Source organism: Osmerus mordax, chromosome 26 (assembly GCF_038355195.1).
Source record: "Osmerus mordax isolate fOsmMor3 chromosome 26, fOsmMor3.pri, whole genome shotgun sequence".
In the NCBI taxonomy this organism is placed as follows: domain Eukaryota; kingdom Metazoa; phylum Chordata; class Actinopteri; order Osmeriformes; family Osmeridae; genus Osmerus; species Osmerus mordax.
The window spans coordinates 2,768,856-2,795,206 of record NC_090075.1 but is presented as its reverse complement, the minus strand read 5'-3'; the positions used below and the strand labels follow the sequence as shown (position 1 = coordinate 2,795,206).

General features: G+C 46.5%; 2 protein-coding genes across 2 annotated transcripts; one reads left to right on the top strand and one right to left on the bottom strand.

Moving 5' to 3' along the window:
- Positions 1–1,564: 1,564 nt before the first annotated feature.
- On the bottom strand, positions 1,565–8,124 carry LOC136936345 (MAU2 chromatid cohesion factor homolog). The gene is made up of 19 exons (XM_067230145.1): positions 7,891–8,124; positions 7,510–7,527; positions 7,304–7,369; positions 6,915–7,010; positions 6,620–6,714; positions 6,502–6,529; positions 6,162–6,317; positions 5,826–5,972; positions 5,572–5,662; positions 5,367–5,470; positions 4,759–4,836; positions 4,563–4,628; positions 4,308–4,391; positions 4,163–4,212; positions 3,870–3,947; positions 3,654–3,765; positions 3,398–3,488; positions 2,078–2,205; positions 1,565–1,936 (listed from the first exon to the last, which is right to left on the bottom strand). The coding sequence occupies exons 1-19, from the start codon at positions 8,122–8,124 to the stop codon at positions 1,862–1,864; spliced, it is 1,797 nt and encodes a 598-aa protein (XP_067086246.1). The 3' UTR covers positions 1,565–1,861.
- A 128-nt stretch (positions 8,125–8,252) lies between these two features.
- Positions 8,253–13,230, top strand: LOC136936002 (mitochondrial coenzyme A transporter SLC25A42-like). The gene is made up of 8 exons (XM_067229722.1): positions 8,253–8,570; positions 8,981–9,149; positions 9,909–10,020; positions 10,214–10,239; positions 10,486–10,652; positions 10,859–10,975; positions 11,306–11,457; positions 11,600–13,230. Exons 2-8 carry the CDS (start codon positions 9,063–9,065, stop codon positions 11,923–11,925), a joined length of 987 nt encoding a protein of 328 aa, XP_067085823.1. The 5' UTR covers positions 8,253–8,570; positions 8,981–9,062; the 3' UTR covers positions 11,926–13,230.
- Positions 13,231–26,351: the final 13,121 nt, after the last annotated feature.

The following is a 26,351-nucleotide window of genomic DNA, read 5'->3' as shown; positions in this document are numbered from 1 at the left end:
ATTATGATAATAAAGAAGCAGATATAGGTGTAGATTATGTGCTTTGGAGACAATCAAACAAAAGTGTGTGCTTGAGAGAGAGAGTGAAAGAGAGTGAGAAAGATTGAATTCATGGCACACCTCAAAACTTACTTACCCTTTTACAAAATTAAGAAGTAAACAGTGTGGGCGGGACGTAGAGACAGGCTGAAACCAAACAAACAAAAAACGGAATTTAAACCTTACTGAAATAAAGCAACAAAGCAGGAAGTTTCCCTCCCAGTAATGAGCACCAGGACTCACTATTTGGCAGGAAGTACTGTGTCTTCGTTCAGATGTGTTTATGCTCACACTTATCACCTTCAAGCATCTGTTTAGGAACAATTAACAAACCCCATGTCCAACACATCATTAGACTCTCTGAAATCACCAGAGACATTATTTGGGATGAGTTAGTCCATTCTTATTTCTTATCTGACTGTATCCTTTAATTGGTAGTGTAAAACAAAATTATTGTCTTCTTTGTCATTTAAAATAAGTTACAACCACAATATGACAAGAGGCATTGTGAATTTCACTAAAGCATTAAGTAGAATCATAAGCAGATTTCTTATTCAGAACTTCTGAATTAATTCAAAGTTTTCCCTTTAGGAAATAGGTTTGGGTTTCCTGTGCGCCATCAATCCCTCCTATTACATTCCTAAGGAACTTACTGAAGACTAAAGTGCTATCTTCATTATATAAATTAACACATCCATGAAAATGGTCAATAGAGTAAATGCACGACTAATTAGGGAGTCAGATGGCTGAGCGGTGAGGGAGTCGGGCTAGTAATCTGAAGGTTGCCACTTTGATTCCCGGCCGTGTCAATTGACGTTGTGTCCTTGGGCAAGGCACTTCACCCTAGTTGCTTCGGGGGGAATGTCCCTGTACTTACTGTAAGTCGCTCTGGATAAGAGCATCTGCTTAATGAATAAATGTAATTATCAAATATGATGGTACCATTGACTTTACCGTTTATATTAAACAATACATTACAATAACTTATTCTGACTTTTATTAATAAGGAAAACTTTTAAGAACAAGTATTATGCAATGGAAAACAAAGGGATTGGATTGAATGGCAGGGGCTCAAGCTTTAGTTCCACCAACAGAGCAACTTGAATATCAAGCTTTGAGTTGCTTAAAAATATATGATCCACTGGAAAACATAGTGTATAAAAGATCACTGTACAGTAAAGTTTTAGCAAGAGTCATTTATATATAAATATGTTTTAAAGAAAACTCTTAAAGGAACTTTAGGTATAAAATGTTTTTATTAGAAAAAAAATTGGAATCAACTTTTTCTTCTATGCTTTAAAAAGGTATTTGCAGGAACTTTGCATCTCAGTATGCGAAATGGTATCATGTCTCTGGGGTTAAAACAATTTAATGCAAAATTATTACTTTAACAGTTGGCTGCCAACTGTGACATCTGCTGGTCAATTAGGTAATGGCACTGCATGGGACATCAAATTGTTGCACAAGTTTCCTTTCAGGGGGTAAATCTATAGTTGTTCATCTACCAATTCAACCTTTAGGAATCAGAGGTCAGAAGTATTTATTGGTGCAACACAACAAAAAAATCTAGTAATGGTGAAATCTTAAATCGGTTAGTGTCCATATAAAAAAGCTCTAAATCCATTTCTTGAGCTTCAATGCACAAGTAAAAAAAAAAAAAAAAAAGCTTTCATAAAAACAAAAACAAAATGTTTTCAACGGTTAAATTAAAAAATAATAATAAATATGTATGTGAGCAGGCTTCCCTCAGGAAACATCTGATGCATGACGATGGCTCTCTCCAATCCCAGGGGGCCGAGCGGTGAGACGGACGCTGATCGTCTCACAGCAGGCTGGCCAGACTGGTCGTGGGGCCATTCTGGGCATGGAACTGCCCCGGAGGCGGACCCTCCGTCCACTATCCCAGAGAGGAGGACCAGGAGACACAACAGATAAGTCGCCACGATCACATATGACACGAGAGACAGAAACAGAGGCAGATATCCTTCAGTTAGCCAACTGAGGCCCGGGGTGGGACTGTTTTTAGACCGGTTCTTACGCTGATGAGGTTGTGTTCGGGGAGGCTGCAGGCGGCGATGTGATCCTGCAGGAGCCGCTGGGAGAAGTTCTGGTGCATCTGGGCGGCTTCATGAGCGTCTATGGTGTTCCCCAGGGCTTTGTTCAAGTCTGAAAACCAAACACAGTCGATCAAATCAAAATCAAATCAAATTTATTTGTATAGCCCTTTTTACACGCAAGCACGTCACAGAGGGCTTCACATACGCCCATAGAACTGCCCCTCAACCAACCTAAACCCTCAAGGAAGACAAGGAAAAACTCCCAAAAAACTCTCAACAGGAGAAAAAAATGGAAGAAACCTTGGGAGGAGCAATTCAGAGAGGGATCTCCTCCTCCAGAGACGGTTGGTGAGAGAGAGGAGCAGAACACAGGCTAAACATAGTCATACAGTGTCGATGGGTTTTGAAACACCAAAATCCATTGTTCAACTTTATAGATCAAACCGCCTGGTAGCCAACTGCATCCAGACAACTAAAGGCCCCGACTCAGGGCTCGAAATGAACGGCGTCCCATCGCTGATGGAAAAAATGTCTGGGACAGTTGAACACAGACCCATAAGAATATAAAATGCATACACCAGTGGTTCAACACCAACAAGGCAGGTGAAGCATATCATCACATTTATCTCTAGATTAAAATGCCATAAACTATGGACAATTGATTCACATTACAAGCACTGCTATGTGATATGCGCTGCTCCAGGCATAACAAAATATTTTTCAAAAGAAAGTTAACTTTTCAAAACTTTTTTTCAAACCTTTCAAAAATAGTTTTTAAACGTTTTATTTTTGTAAACGTTTTTTTTTCAACCTTTCTAAAGTTTCTCCAAAACATTAGAAACTTTATTTTTTTTTTACTTTAGAAACTTTTTTACTACAGCCACACCAATAATCTTGTTCCTCCTTACGGACCAACTGATCTGCTTAACAAAGATTACTTTAACATCAATTAATAATTATCTATTGTTTGTACCCTGGCATGCTACCTTGGCTAAGACGAATCCTAGGTCCAGGTCCTAGACCAGTGGTTCTCAACCCTGGTCCTCAAGTACCCCCTGTCCTGCACGATTTAGATATTTCTCTGTTTCAACACACCTGATTCAAATGAATGGTCGTTAGCAGGCTTCTGCATAACTAGATAACGACCCATTCATTTGAATCAGGTGTGTTGGAGCAGGGAAACATCTAAAACATGCAGGACAGGAGGTACTTGAGGACCAGGGTTGAGAACCACTGTCCTAGACAAACCTGGGTCTGGGCTAAGAATTGTGGTGTTCCTGCTTTTCAAAGAGGACAGGTACCTTTCAGCAAGGCAGAGGACCACAGCTGGACAGACATGTCTGGGATCTTACTGGCCAGCTGCATCGCTGGAACCACCATGTTGTTGCTTTCCTGGAATCAGGAGAGAACGATCTTAGCAAGAGCACACAATGGCTAATCAATAATGCAGAGGCAACTTCAGGAATGGAATGGGCAGAGATGATAGAACCGTGGCTTTCCAATAGTCACTGCATGGGTGTGTGTGTGTGTGTGTGTGTGTGTGTGTGGAAACCTTACCCTGTGGTTTCCCAACACAAAGAAGATGTGTCCTAGCAGCACTAGGGAGCAGGCCGTCAGTCTGTTCAGATCCTCAGCGTTGGACATCTTCAGAGTTTCCCTCAGGAACCGCCTGCAACCACAAAACCCACGAATGACGGAAGAATCTGGATCCCGAAAGAACCCCTATGTATCGAACGTGGGGGATGTTTTCCTTGTCAGCAGAGAGCAACGTACTTGGCCTCGTTGTAGCGTCCTTGGAAGAAGGAGAGTAGTCCTCTGATGTAGAAAGCTGCGGCACGGAGACAGTGGGAGCTGGAGGACAAACCAGGGCAGGGACACGTCAGTCAGTTTCTAGTCAACACTCGACGGACACTGGACTAGCACAGACAGGAGCGAACGCGTTCATATACCATCGCTGTGTCTAGGAGAGAGCTCTCTCGAGTGAACGCGAGTACGCTGTCGATGTTCTCAATATGATAATAAGTCAGTTGAAACAAGTGTTAAGTCTTTCACTGATCATACTGTACCTCACAGGGAAATTGTGGTCTGGGTTTACTCTTCCCAGCAGGCTGTACAGCTGGGCAAAGAACAGCAGGAACATAAACAAGTGTCAGGTGTTTCAATTGGAGACAAAATGGCCGTGTTTAAAGAGGCCACTGTGTCTGATCTCACCTCCTGGTGTCTGTTTCCTTCCCTGATGTAGACGGTGGCCAGGTTGGTCACAATGAAGGTCCAGAGCTCCTGGTGGCTGGTGAGCTTGCAGGGGACGACACACAGGGAAAGAAGTGAGAATCAGGGAAATCCCGTTTCAGAGTTTAACGTTGAAAAATTATTACATTTATTCCCACTTTAAGAAACTTTTTATGTGAACTGGAATTTTATTTTATTTTTTTACTGACCACTATGACAGTACATCAAGCCACTCACCCTCAGAGCTGTGGTAAACTGGGCCTCTGCGTTGTCCATGCAGTTTACTGAGATACAATACAGACCCTGGGAAATCAGAGTGAAGAACACAGCACAGTCATCTGTGGGGAACTAGAAATGAGGGGAGGAAGACTACCTCCCTGGAGGAGGAATCTAGGGTAGGTCTTCTGGGTGGAGCAAGGTTGAATATACTCACTAATAGAGTGTGGAGCTGGGCGGCGTGGTTGCTGAATAACCTGGGGGACTGCTGACACAGCTGGCACACTTGGGAGATCTGCCGCAGGGCACAGGGAGAAGAAGTAATGAACTCAGATGGGTTGTTATTCATATCTGAACAGCTCCATGGACACCGCCGTTTTAGGGGCATGACGACCCCGCAACTGCAGCCAGTGCCTTTACAAGGCCTTTCTAAATTACACACAACAATGACTCTCCTTCTGGGCTACGTTTCAGGGGAGGTGAGGGAAGTTTCACTCTGAAGTTGGGACTTTTACAGCCTGCATAGTTATCAACGTCAGAGATGTCGTTATGCCACTGCATACTTATATTCTATATATATTTTTTTATAACATAATTATTCATAAGTATGCAGTGGCATACCGACATCTCTGACGTTGATAACAAACCAAACCGTTTCAAAATCGGTTGAAAATTGAGCAAGTTATGGTCATTTAAAAAGTACATGTAGCATCAAAACAATGTTATGGGTGAGCGAGTTGACTGTCGCAAGATGGCCGCCACGTGCGGACGTTCTAGACTCCGCCTTAAGACATCTAGTCTTTATATATATATCTATGGTTTTACCTCCTGTACGGCTGTTGCTTTGTGGCCGGTGACGAGCCGACACATGATGATGTGTTCCAACAGTATGACTTGGAACGTGGAGAGGATGGGGCTGGAGTCCAGCACTGCAATATGAAAGGAGAAAACCAGACATCACGATTATATTCAAAAATGATTCTATATAAGTAGATGCTGACGGAAAAAAAAGGGGGCAAGAAGATAGTACTTTTTAGCTTTTCAAGCTGCATAAGTGCTTTGTCTGTGTACTTCTGAGCCTTCTCCAGATACCCAGCTTGCATGGAGTGCATGACCGTCACCTGCAACACAAAACCAATGCCATCACGCAAAACCAGAGCACTGTCATTGTACTGCCCGTTCCCAGCAAACGCTTAAAAGATTCCATGCGACAGTCTCTGACGTTCCTTTTGAGGGACGTGCACCCCGCAGGTGACAAAGGGAGGAGCCTTGCAGGTGTCTCACCAGGTAAACAAGCACACACATGTGCTCTTTGGGCAGCCAATGGAAGAGGTCTGCGGGGTTGCTGGGCAGGACCTCGTCGTCGTGGAGTGTGGAGATGGTCTGGATGCACTGCTGCAGCTGCTTCAGACACGGCTTCACGCTCTTCACCTGCGGGGCGTCGACAAAGGAGACGTCATTAGTCAACATCCACCAGCTACATAACCCAAAACAGCCTCCCCCTTCAAATTGGCGCAGTGTCGAGGCGTGAGCTCAGGAACGAGGGCAAGATGCGGCAGATTTAAGATGCTACGAGTGTTTCAGTCTTGTCCCAGATGTCCCACAGCGCTGCCTGCTCACCTGCCCTGCGTCCAGGTAGTGTGTGACCTGCAGCACCAGGAAGAACACCCTGAGGGACTCCTTCTGGATGGGGTTCCCCTGCCACGTCTCCACGATGGTCCCGCACAGCGTCAGCAGCGGGTGCACCTCGCCCAGCTTCCTCTCCATCAGCAGCAGCTGGGGCACAAGAAAAAAAAACGAATAGTGTGTCCAAATAGACATGGGGAGACTACAACTCCCAGAGGTCAAGGCGGCAGACATATTGTAAATCTGTGATGTTCTTCTATGACACGCTGCACACGATAGGCCGGTAGACATATCAGATGTAGTTCTACAACGCAAACACGGACTGTAGACTTACCATTCCTTTACTCAGGAGGAAGAGGGCCCTGGTGAAAACACAAGAGATTTAGCCGACTGCCACAGAGACATTAAATGCCAACTGCAGGGATTTCATGTGAGTGGAGAAAGTGAATCACCTGGTATACTCTGAACCCACCACTCTGGCATACTCTGCTCCGACGCCCAGCAGGTCACAGGCAGACACCAGGTCTTTCTCCAGCGTGTGGAGTTGCTTTATAAATAAAAAATAAACTAAGACAATTAGATAAACTCATTTAATACCTTAAGCAGCCTATCAAACAATCTGAAAGCCATGACAGTTGTTTAACACCAAGATTTTCTGAAAACACTAATGGATGACGTTAGTGCATTCTACAGACTCATTCAGTGTAGGGTCAGTCCAGTTGCAGGTGTTGTGTTGGTGCTACATACCGCTAGCTGAAACAGCAACCTACAGTGCCAATAGGGGGTTTGCTGTGAAATCTGGATGGCCTTCCGCAGCAAAGGTTTCGCAGAATCCACCAGGTTCTGACAGAAAAAAATTCCATCAAATCAAAGCTCATTCAATATGAGACTTTATTTTTGAAGAACAGGATTCAAAGTCTAATTTGGTTTGTTTGATTAAGAGGGGATAACTGAGAAGTTGGAGCATTTGCTGCTGATGAAGAGATCACAGGTTCAAATCTCATTCTGTTCATCGCTATGAATAAAAGCATCTACTAAATTTTAAAGGCTACAGTATTAATTGAAAACATGAGAATCATGTTTTTTGGTTTAACTAGAGGTAGGAAAACTGCACTGAGATGTGGAAACCTAATTACCTGCTGGCAGTAGAGTTCTGATAAGAGACTAGCAGCCTCAAACTGGACATCTTCAAACTGAGCAATCTGGATACATTGAATTAAGAAAACTTCATGGTAAAGACATTAATGAGGATGATCAAAACATTTGGTTCTGATCTTGAATTATGTATATTCTTAACGTTTGAAAGCCGGTGTTGGACAGAGACACGATTAGGAAAGGATACTTGCTGCGATATAAACCACTGAGGGGAAAAATAAATAGTTAGCCATTGACACCAGTTTATGACAGCAACTCAGTTAACGCAGTGAATAGATAGCGTGGGAATATGCTAGCTTTGCACAAAATAACAGCTAGTTGTTCAATTTGAGTAACAGTTAACATTAAAGTTATAAAGCAGTGACAGTAAAATCAGGTAGTAAGTGGTAGCTGAATTGGATATCATGTTTCTCCAAATAACTTGCAAATACATAACGGGGTCCTCAAATTTTCTCTTAAGTTGGCACAGTTTTAGTCACTGGAGGAGACTTGTTCCCACAATGATTTCCCGGAGCAGGACCTCGACCGTCCCGGCCTGTTTCCTTGCTCTTCCCCAAAACTCTCTCACCGCTTTCTCCAAGTGGCTACGCGCTAGCTCGCTGTTCTTGGTATGGTGGTAGAGCACCGAGCCCAACTGAAGATGCGTCCTCGCCTCAACCCTTTGAGGCGGCTTAAACTGGAAAACGGCTTGTAGACAGTGTACGCACAGACGAATTTTGGGTGGACTTGAGGTTCGAAAATGTTCTGCAAAACCCAAGAGGGCGAGGTACCATGATTCCGGGGCCTCAACATTGGACGCCATTTTCCTGATAACAACATATTTTTTGCACTGTGCTGCCACCTCGTGGTACACTGGGCCAGAGAGAGAGGTGTGTTGTTGATAATGTTCTCGGGTATTGTAGTCCAAAACACTAGTGTGCGTGCCCTCAATTTAATAAGCCACTGAGAGCTATAATCATCTCGTCGGTCAACTCCAGGAAGAATTTTCGCGCAGACAACACCTAAAAATAGTTTATCTTCCGTGTTGAGGTTTTGACATCTGTCTTTTTCAGTCACGTCGAAAAGGAAAATACGTCGAGGAGTGTAGATTGGGCTACGTGCAGCCAGCGGTGTTGTGATCCAGACCAAGCAAACAAACAGCAAAACATCCCCAATGATCTGTTTAGCAGACAACGACGCGTTGATCATTGAATTGGGATTTTGAATATTGATCCAATTTTGCATTTTTTCGTACACGGAAACTCAAAGGTAAGGGTTTATCGAATTCCATACATTGCATTTTTCAGTGGTTTGTGCATAGGAACTTAGTGCGTAGCAAAGTTGATATACTGCCCAACAATGACTTGCAACGGTAGGGTGTTTTTCACTCTTAACCATTATACTCTTAACCATTATATTAACCATATATATTTAGATTGGTAGATACATGTTTAAACCAATTCATGTAGCTTAAGACTGTTGTTTACCACATCACAGTAGCAATGTAACATGATATATTTAGTCGTTCGCCCATTAGAAATTCATTCATTTTAAGCCAGTAAACATCCAGGCATATCAGTCAAACGCTAAAGGCGTGTTTGATGAATATGTCAAGAGAGGAGGGATTTCGTTTTTAGTAATGGGTTGAGTTTATTTATTATTCTTATGTCTGTCTTCAGCCGTGGAATCTTCCCGAACCGCCCACCTGCCTGCGTACTTGTTTGTCTAACTAACTGGTTCACGTCAAGGGCACGACCCAGTATGGCTCACGGAGTCCCAGACCACCAACCAGCACTGCCTGTGGACCAGGCCTCTGTGCTGTCTCTGCCACCCTCCACCCAGGCTAAAGTGAGTCCCAGTTTATGCCACAATCACCTTGCTGCAGATCATCCTAATTTAGTGTGACATGAGGCAGTACTTAGTTCTTAAAATGTGCTTGTTGCATATCTGGCACATGCCATTTTGGTCGATTCTCTTTTTCCTTATTAAATATTCCCTGAAAGTAGGACTTAAGTGGGTTGTATTTATATCATGTTTGTCCTTATTGCTGCAAAGTCAAAACACTTGGACCTACTCATTACAGTAACTCTGCCCTGTGATTCTTATATTGCAACAGAACCAGTCATCAGCCAAGCGTCCCTAACTCATCTTATCAGCTAGAGAATTTCTGATTCCCATAGGTTTCTCAACACACAATTCAGAATGTGGGCCAAACCGCTCTCGGGCTTATCTCGATGTACTAAGATAAACTCTGAAGAGGGCCCTTAGCACGTGTGTACGTGTGAGGCCCGACTGGGGAGCTGGCTGAATGATACCACTGTACTGTAGATAGCGCCTTTGGCACGTTTGTGTATGATTGAAGGCCCTCTCTCAAGAGAACAAGAAGGCTAATAAAAACTACAGTTGGTGTTGAAAGAAGAGTCAGGTTGCGCTGTACTGGCAGCCGACCAAAGTTATACCTAGTACTGCTTTAGCTTGTTTACCCCTGGGTGCCAAACTGTATCAGTTATAACCCATATTAAGTAATTGGACTAAAAGGGACTGCTGACATGGGCTTCTGTTGCCCAAACTGTCGTGGTTAACCGGTTGTGTTTCTTTTGTGTGCAGGATTTCAGTCAGAGATGGACCGTTCTGGACTCTTTGCTCTGCGGGGCCTTCGCAGGTGCGGTGGCCAAGACGGTCATCGCTCCACTGGACCGAACCAAAATCATCTTCCAAGGTGAGCTCACTTTCCGCAGCACGCTCTCATGTTTCCCAGCATGGAAACAGTGGACAATGGAGGGAGCAGATCTAAAGGCAGCGTTTCACAATAGCATTACCCTTGTTCCGATTCTGCTTGTTCCCATTCTGCTTTTATTTTCCATACTTTTGTCAGCGATCTAACGTCTTTTATCGCATTTCTTTTACCTCAGTGTCTTCCAAGCGATTCTCTGCCAAGGTGAGCGAATTCCTTCATTATATAATTCACATAGAATCTGCAGCTCGATGCTATTTGCAGACTTTATCATGGCAGGATTGAGTGGTATTAGTGTTATGTGTTCCTGGGTTCTTGTAAGTAGCATTATGCTAACTTACAATGTCAACGTAATACACAGAAGTCAACGTCTGAAAGTAAACGTTGTGTGTTGTGGGGATTTTGAACATGGATAAACTGTTGTTGTCTTCTCGCTGTGTGTTTTCTTAGGAGGCTTATAGGTTAGTCTACTGCACCTACATGAAGGATGGGTTCTTCAGTCTGTGGAGGGGCAACTCAGCCACCATGGTGCGGGTCATCCCCTACGCTGCCCTCCAGTTCTGCTCTCACGACCAGTACAAACGACTACTGGGCGGATACTATGGTTACCAGGGCAAGTAAGTACTTGCTTGTCTGTCTTTTATCATGCAAAATGTGTTATTTATACAGAATATTATGTATTCATGTTTGATATTACAAAGATGTGTAGGGGTCAATAATGATTGCAGTAAAATTGCCCTGACCTTGACTCTGTGGTTCCAGAGCTGCCTGGCATTAGTCCGTGTTGTGTAACACAATCTCACTGTTTGTTTGTTTTGTTCAGAGCGCTGCCACCCCTCCCGCGGTTCCTGGCAGGGTCCCTGGCTGGCACCACCGCTGCCATGCTCACCTACCCGCTAGACATGGTCCGTGCCCGCATGGCAGTCACCCCGAGAGAAATGTAGGCATTCACCTCGGCACTCATTTGAAACATGCCATAATCCCCATGTACGTCAATGTAAAATTTAAGATATATGCACCTACACTTCCCCGAAAAAACAATTCTTGAGAATGGCTTTGATGGTAACTAACTTGTATGCACAACACAAGAGAACAAATATATAAATATTTGTCTGCTAAATGACTAAATGTAAATGTACTGTAAGTTGCTCTGGATAAGAGTGTCTGCTAAATGACTAAATGTAAATAGACCTGAAAGCCTCCAATGCCGATGACCGTACTGCGAGGGTATGTTCTGATGGTTCCACTGCTTCCTGTCTGTCTCGTACAGGTACAGCAACGTTATGCACGTGTTCGTCCGAATCTCCCAGGAGGAGGGCTTTAAGACCCTGTACAGAGGCTTCACCCCCACCATCCTGGGCGTGGTCCCATACGCAGGCCTCACCTTCTTCGTGTACGAGAGTCTGAAGAAGCTTCACGCAGGTGAGAAGACTGTGGTCCTCTTAGGTGTTCAGGTGTCAAGGAAAACCTTTGATACATACAGCAAAAACTCATATGTTATTTGACATTCACTGTTCATCCCAGTCTGTTAACTGACTACTAATCTGTCTCCCCCCCTCCCCAGAGAGAACACTGCGGTCCCAGCCTCACCCGTCCGAGCGCCTGGCCTTTGGGGCTTGCGCAGGCCTCATCGGCCAGTCGGCCTCCTACCCGTTGGACGTGGTCCGCCGAAGGATGCAGACGGCTGGGGTGACGGGCCACCCACACACCACGGTCCTGGGCACCATGCGGGCCATCGTACAGCAGGAAGGCGTGGTGCGGGGGCTCTACAAGGGCCTCAGCATGAACTGGATCAAAGGGCCCGTCGCCGTGGCAGTCAGCCTCACCACCTTTGACCTCACGCACAACCTCCTCCACAAGCTGCATCAGGTGGACCATTACACCCACTAGCCAGCAGGGGGAGCCGGAGGCGCAAGCCGTCGTCAAATCCACTGAGGAAGCCACTCACAAACGAGATGAAGGGGAGGAATGTAGTTTTCGGTTCACTCCCCTCACTGAGGCCGCACTCTGCATGTCAGTCAGGGGACTCAGGGTGATGTGTCTGGACGAGGACAAGACACGAGAGGGTTGATCATGCTCACAGCTGCTCTCAGACACAAACACGCAGTCAGACGCACAGTTGTTGATGTGGAAATGATGGGTGATTTTTGTGTTTTGATTTGATTGTCAGGCAGTTTTGTGACTGAGGTGTTTTATGTTCATGGGGACCCTTGTCATGGTTGTGGATCATTTTAACTTGAATAAACTCCATAAAGATTAACAATTTTATTATCCGTTAACGATGAACCTAATAGTTCAGTTCCATTATCGGCTTAGGCCTATTTTTAATTATATATTTTTTAATACAACCATAATAATGCTGCTTTCCTCACCGTTTTAAATGTTTATTTTAAGAATGGCAGGGTTAGCTGTGCAGTGTTGCATGTGGCGATTCCATGCAGACCCTGAGTAGCTGTGTCGATTTGTAATCACCTTGTGCGCCTTGCTGAGTAGGGAATAGTGGTCAGATGACACTTTTTCAAAGGTTTTCTCCTGGTTCCAAAGAAAGCTTCTTGTTGGAGTCTGGAAAGTGAATCTATGGTTTATATTATGCCAAGATGGTTGGGGTTGAAGAGGGAGAATGAGGGACGTTAGCAGGACTGAACGGGACCGCCCTATATCACAAGTCTGTTTACGACTACAATGTATTGTTCAGATTTATATAATTGGGGTCAAATGGATACCGTCCGCAGTTTATCAAATGCATGCAAATCTTTAAACATAAGTATTCTGTTATAGTATTGAGAAATGCTTACTGTTTAGATAAGTAACTGACTACACTCCAATTATGTAATGTTGGTAAGTAATTGTTTGGTTTGCTGATGCCTACAATTGTACATTTCAGAATCTTGATATGCCAAAGTGCTTACTTCTGGACTTCAGTCTTTATGGAAAATAACTGTCAATCAAGTGTTGTTATTTTGCTGAAAATGCATCCCGGTTTGCTATTTTTCTTAGATAAGTGCAAATTGGTAATAAATTATCTACATGTATGCTTCTATCACAAGCAAACTTGCAATAAAGACCTTTTAATGTAAAGCCATTAACAGTGTAACAGTGTATGCATTTCCCCTCAAGAGGGAGCTCTGAGATAGATTAACCCTTGTGCTGGCTTCGGGTCACATGACCCGAAGGTTCACAAAGAACCATCGTTGTGTTGCGACAATTTTACCCAATAAAAAAACAAATAAAAATAATTTTATTTTAACCTTCGCGATGTGGGGGGTCCGAGACAGCCCGACGGCTAAAAGAAAATGCTTCACTTTGTTTTTGTATGCGGTAAAGATGTCGCAATACGACGGTGGGTGACAATGACTGATGGGTCAGAATGACCCGAAGATAACACAAGGGTTAAGCTATAAGCAGACTCACCAAGTTGTTTTAGGTCGGTGTATACTCTTAAACTCCTGTTCCTGAGCAAGCAGTGAGATTAAATCATTTTATACTCTGACTGATCAAACTGATGTTCATAACAGCCATTCATATTCTTTTTTTAGGTCTGCAGTATTAAATTAAATTATGTTTTGCGTAACTGAATAACCTCATTCTGAGAATCGAAGTGTAATCCTTCAAAATGGCCTTCAAATCTTTCAGTATATATTTTTTCTTCCAAATATCAATTCACTCAACGTTTACTGGCATGCCTAAATGAAAAAAGTGTCTGTTGTGTGTCCTGAGTACCACTAGATGGCAATGACGCACGGTGAATCACCTGGATGGTGCGTCAGAGCCCAAGAAGAGGTAAGGGTCTAATGAGAACCTGAAGTTGACCTCTCAGTCATCTCTGGGGGTTTATGACAGGTTATCAACCCAGTTACACATAGATGACTGTTACACAACCCTGTGTGATGGTAAATGATCGAAACATCTGTGTGCAAGGAATTGTTACAGCAGTGACAAGTGTACCTTAAACATGACTCAAACCTTAAAACAATGTTTTCTTTGTCCTTCATTTGATGCAAGTACAATATTCAGCAGTGTAGTGCTGCGACAGTTGAGTCATGTCGTACTAGTAAGATATCTTCCAACCTTGGCTTTTCCACACAAACATTTTTCATAGAACAATTATTTTTCCAATTATGAGTCACCGACTTAGGGCCTTGAGGCGGCACAGAATGAAAGCTGGACAGAAATAGCACTCATCAGTGTAGGGGCAGTTGTTCTGCGGTGATAACCTTGGCTCTACTATCACAGAGTCTGTGAACGCAAAAGGCTCTCGCGCATCTTGTCATGGAACATCATAGGACTACCGTCAAAAACGACAGGATATCTAGAGGCGAAGTGAGTTTGTATCTTCATCTGTAGTGGACAGTGAAGGCCTCTCCTTCCCTTAGGCCACAATAGTATGTGAGGTAGCTCTCTGATCCAGACACACCAGCTGGACAGTGAAGGCCTCTCTTTCCCTTAGGCCACAATAGTATGTGAGGTAGCTCTCTGATCCGGACACACCAGCTGGCTGGAGAGAACATCTCGCCCTCCGTCCTCTAGCATTCCGCCACTGCTCTCCTTCCTCCTCCGTTTCTTTCCATTCCCTCCTCCATTTCTCTCTTCTCCTCTCCTCTCCTCCCTACCTCTCCCCCCTCAACCCCTTGAACTTGGCTGTGAATTCCCAGCCACTAAACAGTAGCTGCAGGCAGGCAGGCAGCCCAGTCTCGCGACAATCCGAACAGCAAAATCACTGCGCAGGGCTTGATAAAATGGTTGGTGGGGTGGGCAGGAGGGGGCGGAGGGGTGAAACGGGCAGGCAGGTGGGGGGGCTATGGGATAGGAGGTGGGACCAGGGGGAAGGAGGCGCGGTTGCCATAGGTAACCTGGAACTGTGCCAAGAGCATAGAGCGATACATTTGCATGTATTCAAATCTGGCATGAATAATTCACTTTCAAGCCGCTGGAACTGAGCAAACAATGGCTGTCCAGACAGACAGACAGGCAGGCGCACACACACACACACACACTCCCTTCACATCACATTGCTACGCGAGAAAGGTGAGGAGGTTAGACTGGGAGAATAATGGCAGCTCCTAAATGAATCGGATTTAAATATGTCGAAGACGGGAAAACGTCAAGCTGATATCAATTCACACGTGTAATTCCAGCTCTCCAGATTCTCCGTGGTCTGTGGTGAGGCGCCTGTCAGACGCACGGGAGACACGGGCCGAAACAGGAATAAACGAGCAACGTGAGACACCTTCTTCTTGGTCTCTGTCTGTGGGCCGACTGAGAGCTATTGGAGCAGAGCACAGAGCATGGAACATGGCTGTGCCCATCAGCACACACCACCCTGGTGGCACGGCAGAGGCATGCTGGGAAAAGTCCCGATGCAGTCACTTTGATAGCCAGCCACTATCAGGTTCACAAGCACACCCCACTCCTACAAAGGCTTTCATAAATTCTGGCACATGAAAACGCCCAGAGTAGACATTACGGGGGACATAAATAGCCCTGTAAAATCAAACCAGTAAAAGAAAATATGATTCGAAAACCAAAAAGGGCAGGAAAAGGAATATCAAATCGTATACAAATGACAATAAAGCCTCAGTCAAAGGGAAAAGCCTCAATCTCAGTCATGTTGCAATGCTCATAGCTTGGGTTTTACAGAATCCCCCCCGTCCCCCCCACCCCACCCCTCCCCTCCCCCACCTCCTCCAGAACCTCCGCCACCTCCCCACTCTCCTATTCCTCAGTCTTGTTAATTTTATAAGATACAGCATATTGCCACTTATCGTCTGCCAGTGCCGTAAAAGCACTGAGGTCACTGCATTACGGAGGTGCTGGGCTCAATACTTCCATTAGAGGGAGTGTTCAGGCTTTGCCGGGCTTCACTCAATCAAATACAGTCTCTCTCCCCCACTCCTTCCCCCTTCTTACCTACCCCTGTAGGCTAAAACACCACCCCCAAGTACAGAGGAGGGGGCACACACTCACAAATGGAAACTCTCTTGCTGGGTCTAGAACTGTACACCACACATAAATCTATCACGCACAACCCTCCCGCCCCACCCCCTCCCCTCCCCCCCCTCCCCCCCCCCCTCACTCATGCCATGATCCTCCTCCCTTCCACACACACACACACACACACACACACACACACACACACACACACACACACATGTTCATTTACGGGATTCAAGAGGGCCCTGTGTTGTACTAGTAGCCCTAAGGGTTTTTGATTTGAGGGTTGAATCTATTAATTTACATACCTGGATGTATCTACTAATGGATATGCTGCGGCTGCATCCTGTGATGGTATACTATATGTGACATTTACCATATATGAAAACATCTGACATTTATGTTGAAATATCAGGTTGTGCTTTCAACCACTGGATTATGTGTAAAGTGATGAAAGTGTATGCAGCTGTGTTCCGAGAGGAGAGGAGACCTTCTTCAGAATGCGGGACATTATCTCAACGCTAACATTCCAATGACAAAATAGACCTACAATTGAGATGCTTCAGCTCAAGAGAATCTTGGAGGAGTCACCTTTCAATTTCATACACAAGGACATTCCCTGTGAACATTCACACCATTTCATTCAAGAAACTTGGCTCATTTTGTGCCTCTGCCGTGTCGAAACATGTTGAGTCCTCGATGTGGCTACAGGTCAGATACAGTTTAAGAAAACCTTTAAATTGGGATCCGGAGTGAGACAACAGCAAGAGTTAGGCTGCATTCATCCAACACCGTAAATTAAGAGTTGATGTGAAGCTATGCACATGAGCTATTCCTCTATCTCTTCCTTCCTGTCAGCTCAGTGAAATGCTGCCTGGCTTTTGAGCACCCCCCCACCACACACACACACACACACACACTTTTTCTACAGCCTTGTCCTGTGGACATGCCATATAGACAGCAGGCTCCACTGCTGGCTGGGAGCTCTCCAACCCACCCTCATTGAAACCAGGGTCTTGCATTAACATGCATGTATTTTCTGAGAAGAGGGTGAAGGGGGGTAGGGGTGGAGGGTGGAGGGTGAAGGGGTGGAGGGGGGGAGGGTGGAGGGGTGGTTTTCCTGAGAGAGGGTCTGAAGGACTTTGCATGAGAAAAGCCAGGGTCCTGTGAACCTTCTGCTCCCTGTGTCCACATTCAATAGAACCAACGTGGTTAGCATGACAAACTGCACACCAAGTTCTCGGACGTTCTTGGGAGACCCCCCCCCCCCCCCCTCCACGACGACCACCAGCCCCCCTCACACTCCCCTACCTACCCTCTACGACCCCATCCCCTGCCCTTAATCCTTGTTCCCCGGCTCCCTCATGTCACCCCCATATGCACCTCGGTCCATGCACCTCCTCTGTGGGCTGGCTTGCTCTTCTTATTAGCTGTCTGGGGCTCCAAGTTCAGTGGACTCTAGGATGACCCCCCCCCCCCCCCTCCTGCACAGAGCCAGCACAGAGATCCATAGGGATAGGGAAAGGAATTTTAACACACACACACAAACACACAGGAATATCTCAGAAATATTTTTATATCAACAACTGCAGAAATATTTGTTAACACAATTATATTTCCTCAGTTAACAGTATTACTACGTTCGGTGCCACAGTGGCGTGCTAAAACCCCTCGCAGAACAATCATGAAGAGACATTAAAACTGAGGCTAAGGCTATTTTGGGTACACTGACCCACTAAAACATAAGAATGAAGAAAAGATGTATAACTTTCGTTTAGGTAATCGTAATATCTGGGTAATGTGATATGTGATGTGTAGAAATTAATCGAATCTTTATGGTTAAAACCTAGAGATGATTTAAATCCCCATCAGGCCAGTTGTAAGAATCTTCAGCAGTGTCATTATTTACATATACTATTCATAGGACGTTATTTATTTACAATAGTACAAGACAATATCAAATCACTTGGTCATTATTTATTGTACACATGCAATGTTATTTTGTATTTATGTCCATTTTCAATATATTTCTAGAATACACACATCCCAATAGGTTACATTCAAAAGCTTTTGTGGGTAAAAAGAATATGGTTATGATTAAAAATATGTAATAAATGTCTGTGAAAAAGAATCATCTGAAATAAAACAACTTAAATAAAAAACACTGAACATCTTACATGACGAAATACAGTGATTTTTTGTCATAATTATTTGGACCCAGCAGGCATGTATTGTACATTTAATTGTTCTGTATTTCAGCGTTTTAATGATATAATGTTCCAGTAATATAATCAGGTGGATTTTTTATGCCTTTCCTGTTAGAGTGTTGCTTCCTCTCCATTGGCCCCTCAGGCCTCATGTGAACAGATTCAGCCAATCAGAAATGGGGATACCAAGAAAATGGAAGGTCAGAGAGATAAAGCATTTATTATTCAGGAATACATAATTTGTTGTTGACTTAACTTAGATAATGTTTTAGGCAACTGTAGCACCTCAAATCTCCCTTTGTAACTAATGTGTGCTGTTTAATGAATTCAGATTTACCTAATCATTTTTACACAATAATAATGTTTTATGACACATAATGTTTTCCATGTCATTTGCAGTAAAACAAATCACTTTGTAAAGCAGAATATAGTCTGAAAAATCTCAAACAATTATAACTGCTAAATAGTTGTGACCCTTTTGTGACTTTCCCGACATAAACCTTTAAATGTAGAGAAAATTATTTTATTGAAAGGATGTGATTAGAAACAATTCAACAGCAAACAGGGACAAAACAAAATCAAATTTTATTCAATCAAATAACACTGTGCTTGCATTATCTCTGATTCTAGACTAATGCTGTTAAAGACAACATAACACCAGTAAGAGTCCTTGTGCATAAACTCGCCTGTTTGTTTTTCGAGGACACAGCCCAGCTTTGTTTCCCTCTCGGGAGTTGTAAAAGGCTCTTTGTGTCTGTGGTGCTCGGGGAAGTTAAAGACACACTCTGTCCACAAACAAACAAATGACCTGCGGTGCCTCAATTAAAGCACTATTAGCTGACCTCTGTGTCTTCGTTTCCTTTCACAACAGGCTGGGCTTACAGACTAACAGCCCCGGGTATGAGTGTGCTTCTTTTGTCCAGGGGAGTCAGGTGGCTGAGCGGTTAGGGAATCGGGCTAGAAATCAGAAGGTTGCCGGTTCGATTCCCAGATGTGCAAAATGACGTTGTGTCCTTGGGCAAGGCACTTCACCCTAATTGCCTCGGAGGGGGAATGTCCCTGTACTTACTGTAAGTCGCTCTGGATAAGAGCGTCTGCTAAATGACTAAATGTAAATGTCCAGAGAGCCACGGTTAAACAAACCCCCAATTTAAATATATAGGTAGATGTAGATATATAAGATTTAACTTACTGATGGATGGTAATAACCACAGATGCCTGTGAAACAGCAGTTTAGTGTTAGGATGGCTGGTGATCTGACCTGTGGGGTTAGGTGAACTGAAAAGACAAGTGGTGTAATTCACACCTGTAACATTTAGGGGACCCTTTAACATGTTCATCCAAACACCATAAAGCAAATCAAAGCGACCGCTCTGAAAACAACAACAAAACCTCAACGAGAAGAACTGCAAAGGACAAAGGCAAGGTGACATGTACACCATACCTCCCAGACTGAAAGTGACAGGACACATACCTCTATCTATAGGTGTTACACCATAATCACACACAGTCTCTCCAACGTGCGAGCATCTGGAGGACTCGCTGTAGGATGGCAGCGCGGGTCACATGACCCCTCTCTCCGCCTCACAGGACACAGGCGATGAGAAGCCCTGCACTGGACACAATCCTAATGGCACTTTTACTAGGGTGTCTGCACCCAGCATAGGGTCAGCTTTACAGTATGTGTGTGTGTCTTAGTGAGTGGGTCTGTGCGTGTGTGTCAGTGTGTGAGTGTGTGTATCTCAATGAGTGTGTGTGCACAGTATGTGTGTGTCTCAGTGTGTCTCAGTGTGTGAGTGTGTATCTCAGGGAGTGTGTGTGTGGTGTGTCAGTGCATATGTCTCAGTGTGCACGTGTGTGTGTGTCTCTCAGAGACAATGTGCCTGTGTGGACACAGGAAAAGGAGGTCACTTCTGTAATCTCCAGGGCAGTGTTTAAGGTTTAAGACGGTGTATCGCAGGGTGTGAGCCCTATCCCCGGTGAGAGAATCTGCCATGCTCAGTAAGCATGTATATCAACCCATCTCACGGCTCAGCGGACGCTCACTGGGTGGGCTCTGGTCAATGCCACACTGGTGACTGGCCCAGCAGAATGGGATAATCTCCCCTCTTTTCTTTCAGAGCCAGTGCCCCCGCCCCAGATCCAGCTCTCTCCTTCCCGGTGGCCCTGGCCCTGGCCCTGGCCCTGGCTACTTGGCCCTAATTCCAGGTCAGGCCCAGTCAGGGGGACAGGGAGCCCATTTCAGCCAGGGCACTGGAGCGCACTGGGGGCACTGGAGCATCGCCTTAACCGGCTGTTGGTGGGAAAACAATAGGAGGTGTGATCACCACAAAACATGCCCTGTGCGTGTGTGTGTGTGTGTGTGTGTTGCATTTCCTTCAGCTCCACCAGCTTGCTTCAGCACCCTTTCTGCTCACACACACACACACACACACACACACACACACACACACACACGCAAGGACATAATTGACACCAAAGATTTAGGCCACTTGGTTTAACTGCTTCCCTTCCAGGCTCCAAGAAACCGGAGCTTCTGAAACAAGCAGGCCATCACACTGGACATCCTGTGCATGTGGTTATTGCATTGTACCAGTCAACTCCCTATCATAATAACCTAGTTTAATCGACACATTCAAATTCAATTTACGTCAAATAAAACCACTGAAGCGGTATTTCGGGTTTCAGATTTATTTCTTTATTAAGGAAAAGTAAAACATATTTAAGAAACGTTGTTGCTGCATAATTCTATCCCTGTTCACCTTAAAATTCACACACTTAACACTCGATGCAATTTTATTCAACTCAATCAAATACAAAATGTTCATTTCAACTTCTGCTAAACGCAAGATTGACTGTAAATTACAGTGGGAATTCTACAATCTTTTGGGAACTCCACCAATCTCTCCCGGCAAATTAGTCTCAAAATGTTTAATTTACATCCAATATACTGTAACTGATTCAATAAAATACAGCTAAACAGCATCTACATGCAGTTTATTTCACTTCTACACTTACCTTGTGCCAGTGGTTCCCCCTGCTTACCTGTGATGCACATCCATCTCTCGCCCATCGTCTCAGAGAGCCTCTGGGATGCCATGTGACTGTAGACACCCAACCACAGGTGCGGTCGTGGTTGAAGGCAGGTGTATGTGTGTGTGTGTGTGTGTGTGTGGGGGGGGGGGGGGGGGGGGGGCGGGGGCGGGGGTAAGTAAACATTCTAGAAAGCTTGGAGCATCCTTGTATAGATCCACAGTTGCATCCTGGTCACCACCTGAGAAGACATAAACAAACAGGAGGAGGTTGTTTAGAGCCTGAGAGAGACAGACACTCCAGATTTAGTCAACAGGAAGAGCTGACGGCTACAGGATCATTCGAGTACAACTATGTGGATGTGTAAAGCCAGGATTCAAGTTTGACATCTTTTATTTGACCACCATTATAAATCCGAGAGTTCCACTCTCTAAAAAAGACACCTGGTCTAGCATGTTTGTAGCAGCGCAGTACCATGCTTATGTTTGTCTCCAGTGGAAGATGGCTACATGTTAATGGGGGTCTACACGAGTAGGCACTATCTCCAGCCAGATCTTACAGCACGCGTGTGGTGTCACATGATGACACATGCGTGATGCTCCGGGGCTTGGCCCCTCCCCTCCCCAGACGAGCTAAGCTGTGCTTGCTCTCTGCCGGTTGGGAAGGTGCGTGTGTGTGTGTGTGTGTATCAGCTGTCTGTATCAACGATGAGTGTGACCCCCGAGGTAGTAGACAGCCAGGGGTCAGAGGTCAGGGTGGAGCCTGTCTGGGCACAGTGCCTGACCCCAGCGCCTGCAGCACACACACAGACCTCTCCTCCCCCTCCCCATCTCACCCTACCAGACTAATATCACCTCTGGGATTAGGATCCAGACAGAAATAGATTGACCCTAACCACACACACACACACACACACACACACACAGACCTAGACACAGCTTCTGCTTGGTCATATAAAGAAGTCACGTGCGCTTACGATGCATGACACAGGGGAGAGAGAAGGATGCCGATTCCAGACACTCATGTTGAGAACCGTTGAGAACCCAGACTGGTTTGGGGGTCTGGCAGTAAACCCCCCCCCCCCCCCCCCCTACTGGGGCATCATCTTGAACCACCGAAACCCGTCGCTGTAATGTCATGTTCGATGACAGCTCATTGTGAATAACAAGCACATGTTCACCCCTATAATTGTTCATAATATCTAAGGCACTGAACTAGCCCACGGAGACGTTGTTTCTAGTCTGGCGAGGCGTCGAGCGAGGCGTCAGCCAGGGAGAAGATGAACGTTGCGCAGCCCAGATTCCTTTCTGACGTGAAGAAGCAGGATCTCGTTCAGAGACTGAATCAAAGACGTGAGGGATCTGGGTGAGGGGTTGAACAGAGGAGGTTGGTGCTCTGACAGGGGTTGAAGCTGTCCCCCTGGTCCTCTCCCGTCCTAACCAGTGTTTAGTGTTAATCCCTGTTAATCCAGCGGCATTAGCACAACATCTGTGGAGTGGAGAGGGTTGCTACTTCACCACACTGAGGGAGACAAGGACCTGGCTGGGCGAGAGGAGAGGAGATGTTAGGGGGAACGGGAGGAAAAGGTGGAGAGGGGTTGAGGGTGGAGAGGGAAGAGACAGGCCCTGCTGGCCCCAGCAGGGTGTCTGTGCCAGGAGGGTGGGGGGTGTCTGAGACCCCCTCCCCCATCCGGGGAGGCTGAGGCGGAGGCTGTGGGCGCGTGTGGACGGGGAGAGCGGGGCTGGGAGAGAGGGACCAAGAGGGGAGGGGTTGATGGCTCTGCTAGATTCAGGCTGTCCATCCGACATCCCATTAAGATTTGGGACAGGGGGAGGGGTGCTGGAGGGGGGGTGGGGGGGGGGGGGGAACTGGGGGATAGACGGGTGGTGGTCTGCTCTCCTCTGGTCCATTAGAACAGCAGGGCTGTCTGTCTGCTCCTCTGCATACTAATTCACCATCACCCTGAACATGAGGCCTGGTTGGAAGGCAAACAGGGGCCTGGGGTGAGGAAAGAGGGGTGTGGGGGGGGGGACACAATGCCCCGGGGGGGGATGCATGGGGGTGGTGGTGAGGGGTTTAGACACAGTGAAAGACAGGCAAAGCTGGCAGGGAGAGGGGGTGACAGATGCTGGACATGCGAGAAGACAGGCTCAAGGTTGGGGGGGAGGGAGGGGAGGTGGGGTGAGACAGGGGGAGGCGCGGGGGGGAGGCGGGGGTGAGAGGCTGCTACTCGCCGGCCTGGACGACGGGCGGGGTTGACGGTGACGCTCTCAGATAGTTTAATGACAGTTGTCACGTCTGGAACACACGACCTAGACGCTGTTGACACGCGAGCAAACACACGTGTCCGCACCCGCTCGCGCCGCACCACATGTCTGGATCGTGTGACGCACGGTGGGGTGACCCTGAGGTAACAAACCAACAAACCCCAGAAAGCAACTGGAGAAGAAAAACAGAGAAGAGTCCTTCAACTCAAGCGCTTTCAGGTAACATGTAAGAAACGCAAACTTAGGTTCGCATTCTCTGACAGATTGTTTGTAATGCACTCTGACATACAGACCTCTGGTTGCTGTGTACAACAGAGGTATACTGCTATGGTATTACCCTGGTAACTATAAGACTGTGGAGAGGAGACGAGAGATGAAGGGAGGAGAGAGGCGGAGTGGAAAGGGAAAGAGAGGAGAGGAGAGACAGTGATAGCGATGGCGATAGTGAAATTGTTATTGTCATAGTCAAAGTGACAAAGTCATATGGAAGAGTTTGGCCTGGTCACGCCCAGCGCTAGCTCACACTTCAAGTCCGTCCCGAACAAAGATGCCCTCATTTAAATGACATGTCAGTGGCTCACACCTTGTGAGAATAGAGGGGTTCCCCTCCCATTCGTAAGTGAGCGTGACCAAGGGGATACATATGGGGGCAGGGGGGAGGGGGGGGGGGACCAATAGAGCTGCCCGCTAGATCCCCATGGGAACCCCCCCCCCCCTTGTCCTCCTCACACACACACACACACACAGAGGGGGGCCTCATTTCGAGTTTTGTTAGTGCGTTAACACAGCTCTAAAACAGCTCTTTAAGACTCCTCTTTATGGACTCGGCAAGACAAATTTCAGACCACAACTCCCCAGCCCGAATGAGAGAGAGGGGAGACAGGAGGGTTAGAGGGATAGCAAATCAGAGAGAGAGAAAAAGATAAACGAGATATAAAAAAAAAAAGAAGAAGATTAAGATGAGATGATAATAGACAACTTGAGCTTGTGATGCCCTAAATTTGAAAACAGCGAGATCTATTGTCTTTGCATCTTTTAATGAATATCTACAATGTCTAATACCATATTTTCCATTCTAATAACCCTTGAGGAGCCAGTAATAATGATCTGTAATGACTCCAGGGACAAGCTCCCCTGGTAGCTGTGTTCAAACCAGTCTGCCCAGGCCTGCCTCTGCGTCCCTGAGATCCTGACAGATCCAGACTCAGTCCCCCTCCAGCCTCACCCAGCAGAGACACCAGGAGGCTCGGTCTGTCTGTGGTGACGGACGTGAGCTCTGTCTCACCCACCCTCCTGTGCACAGTCCCGGAGAGTCTGTCTCACCCACCCTACTGTGCACAGTCTGTCTCACCCACCCTACTGTGCACAGTCTGTCTCACCCACCCTCCTGTGCACAGTCTGTCTCACCCACCCTACTGTGCACAGTCTGTCTCACCCACCCTACTGTGCACAGTCTGTCTCACCCACCCTCCTGTGCACAGTCTGTCTCACCCACCCTCCTGTGCACAGTCTGTCTCACCCACCCTCCTGTGCACAGTCTGTCTCACCCACCCTCCTGTGCACAGTCTGTCTCACCCACCCTCCTGTGCACAGTCTGTCTCACCCACCCTCCTGTGCACAGTCTGTCTCACCCACCCTCCTGTGCACAGTCTGTCTCACCCACCCTCCTGTGCACAGTCTGTCTCACCCACCCTCCTGTGCACAGTCTGTCTCACCCACCCTCCTGTGCACAGTCTGTCTCACCCACCCTCCTGTGCACAGTCTGTCTCACCCACCCTCCTGTGCACAGTCTGTCTCACCCACCCTCCTGTGAACAGTCTGTCTCACCCACCCTCCTGTGCACAGTCTGTCTCACCCACCCTCCTGTGCACAGTCTGTCTCACCCACCCTCCTGTGCACAGTCTGTCTCACCCACCCTCCTGTGCACACTGTGAGAGTCTCTCAGAGTTGATCTGAATCCCAACGCAGTGATGGCGAGGGAGCTTCACCGCGCCACAGATGAGGCTGCATGTGGGGGAAGAGCTGTGAGTCGGAGGCACACGGAGGCACACTGGTACTGAGAGAGTGTGTGTGTGTGTGTGTGTGTGTGTGTGTGAAATCTAGCCCTTGTGCTGAGGTATAGCTCAATATGAATACCAAACTGCCCTCCAGAGAAGTCACTGCTAGCACACCTCTTCCTCTCTCTCTTTTTCTCTCTTTTTCTCTCTCTCTCTCTCTCCCCTCCCCATCTCCCCGTGCTCACGCGGAGAGGACCCCCCTGATACTACTCTCTAGCTGTCCGCTGCTCGCCTGATGGAAATGTAGGGACGGGGAGGGAGGGGGGGAGGGTACTGTACGGCGACGAAGGCAAGGGCACATTTGTAAATCACAGCCAAGTGTAAACATGGTGTTTAATAGGGGTTTCTCTGGCTGTTTGGCAGGGCTCCTTCTGCCAGCCACGAGTGTCCACAACAGCCTCCCCAGCCTGCTACAGCCCATGGCAGGAATTCATCGAAATATATTTACATGTAGATTGTACTTCACTGTGCTCACAGCAGGATGCCCCCCGACACACACACACACACCACAGCCTCTCCCAGGACACACCCACTTGACAAGAGTCTGCAGTGAGACATGTGCCATGAACACATTTACATTTAGTCATTTAGCAGACGCTCTTATCCAGAGCGACTTACAGTAAGTACAGGGACATTCCCCCCGAGGCAAGTAGGGTGAAGTGCCTTGCCCAAGGACACAACGTCATTTGGAACGTCACGGCCGGGAATCGAACTGGCAACCTTCAGATTACTAGCCCGATTCCCTAACCGCTCAGCCACCTGACTCCCTGAACACATGGCTGCTTACTGTTTGAAGACTACTACGATATTATACAAAGACC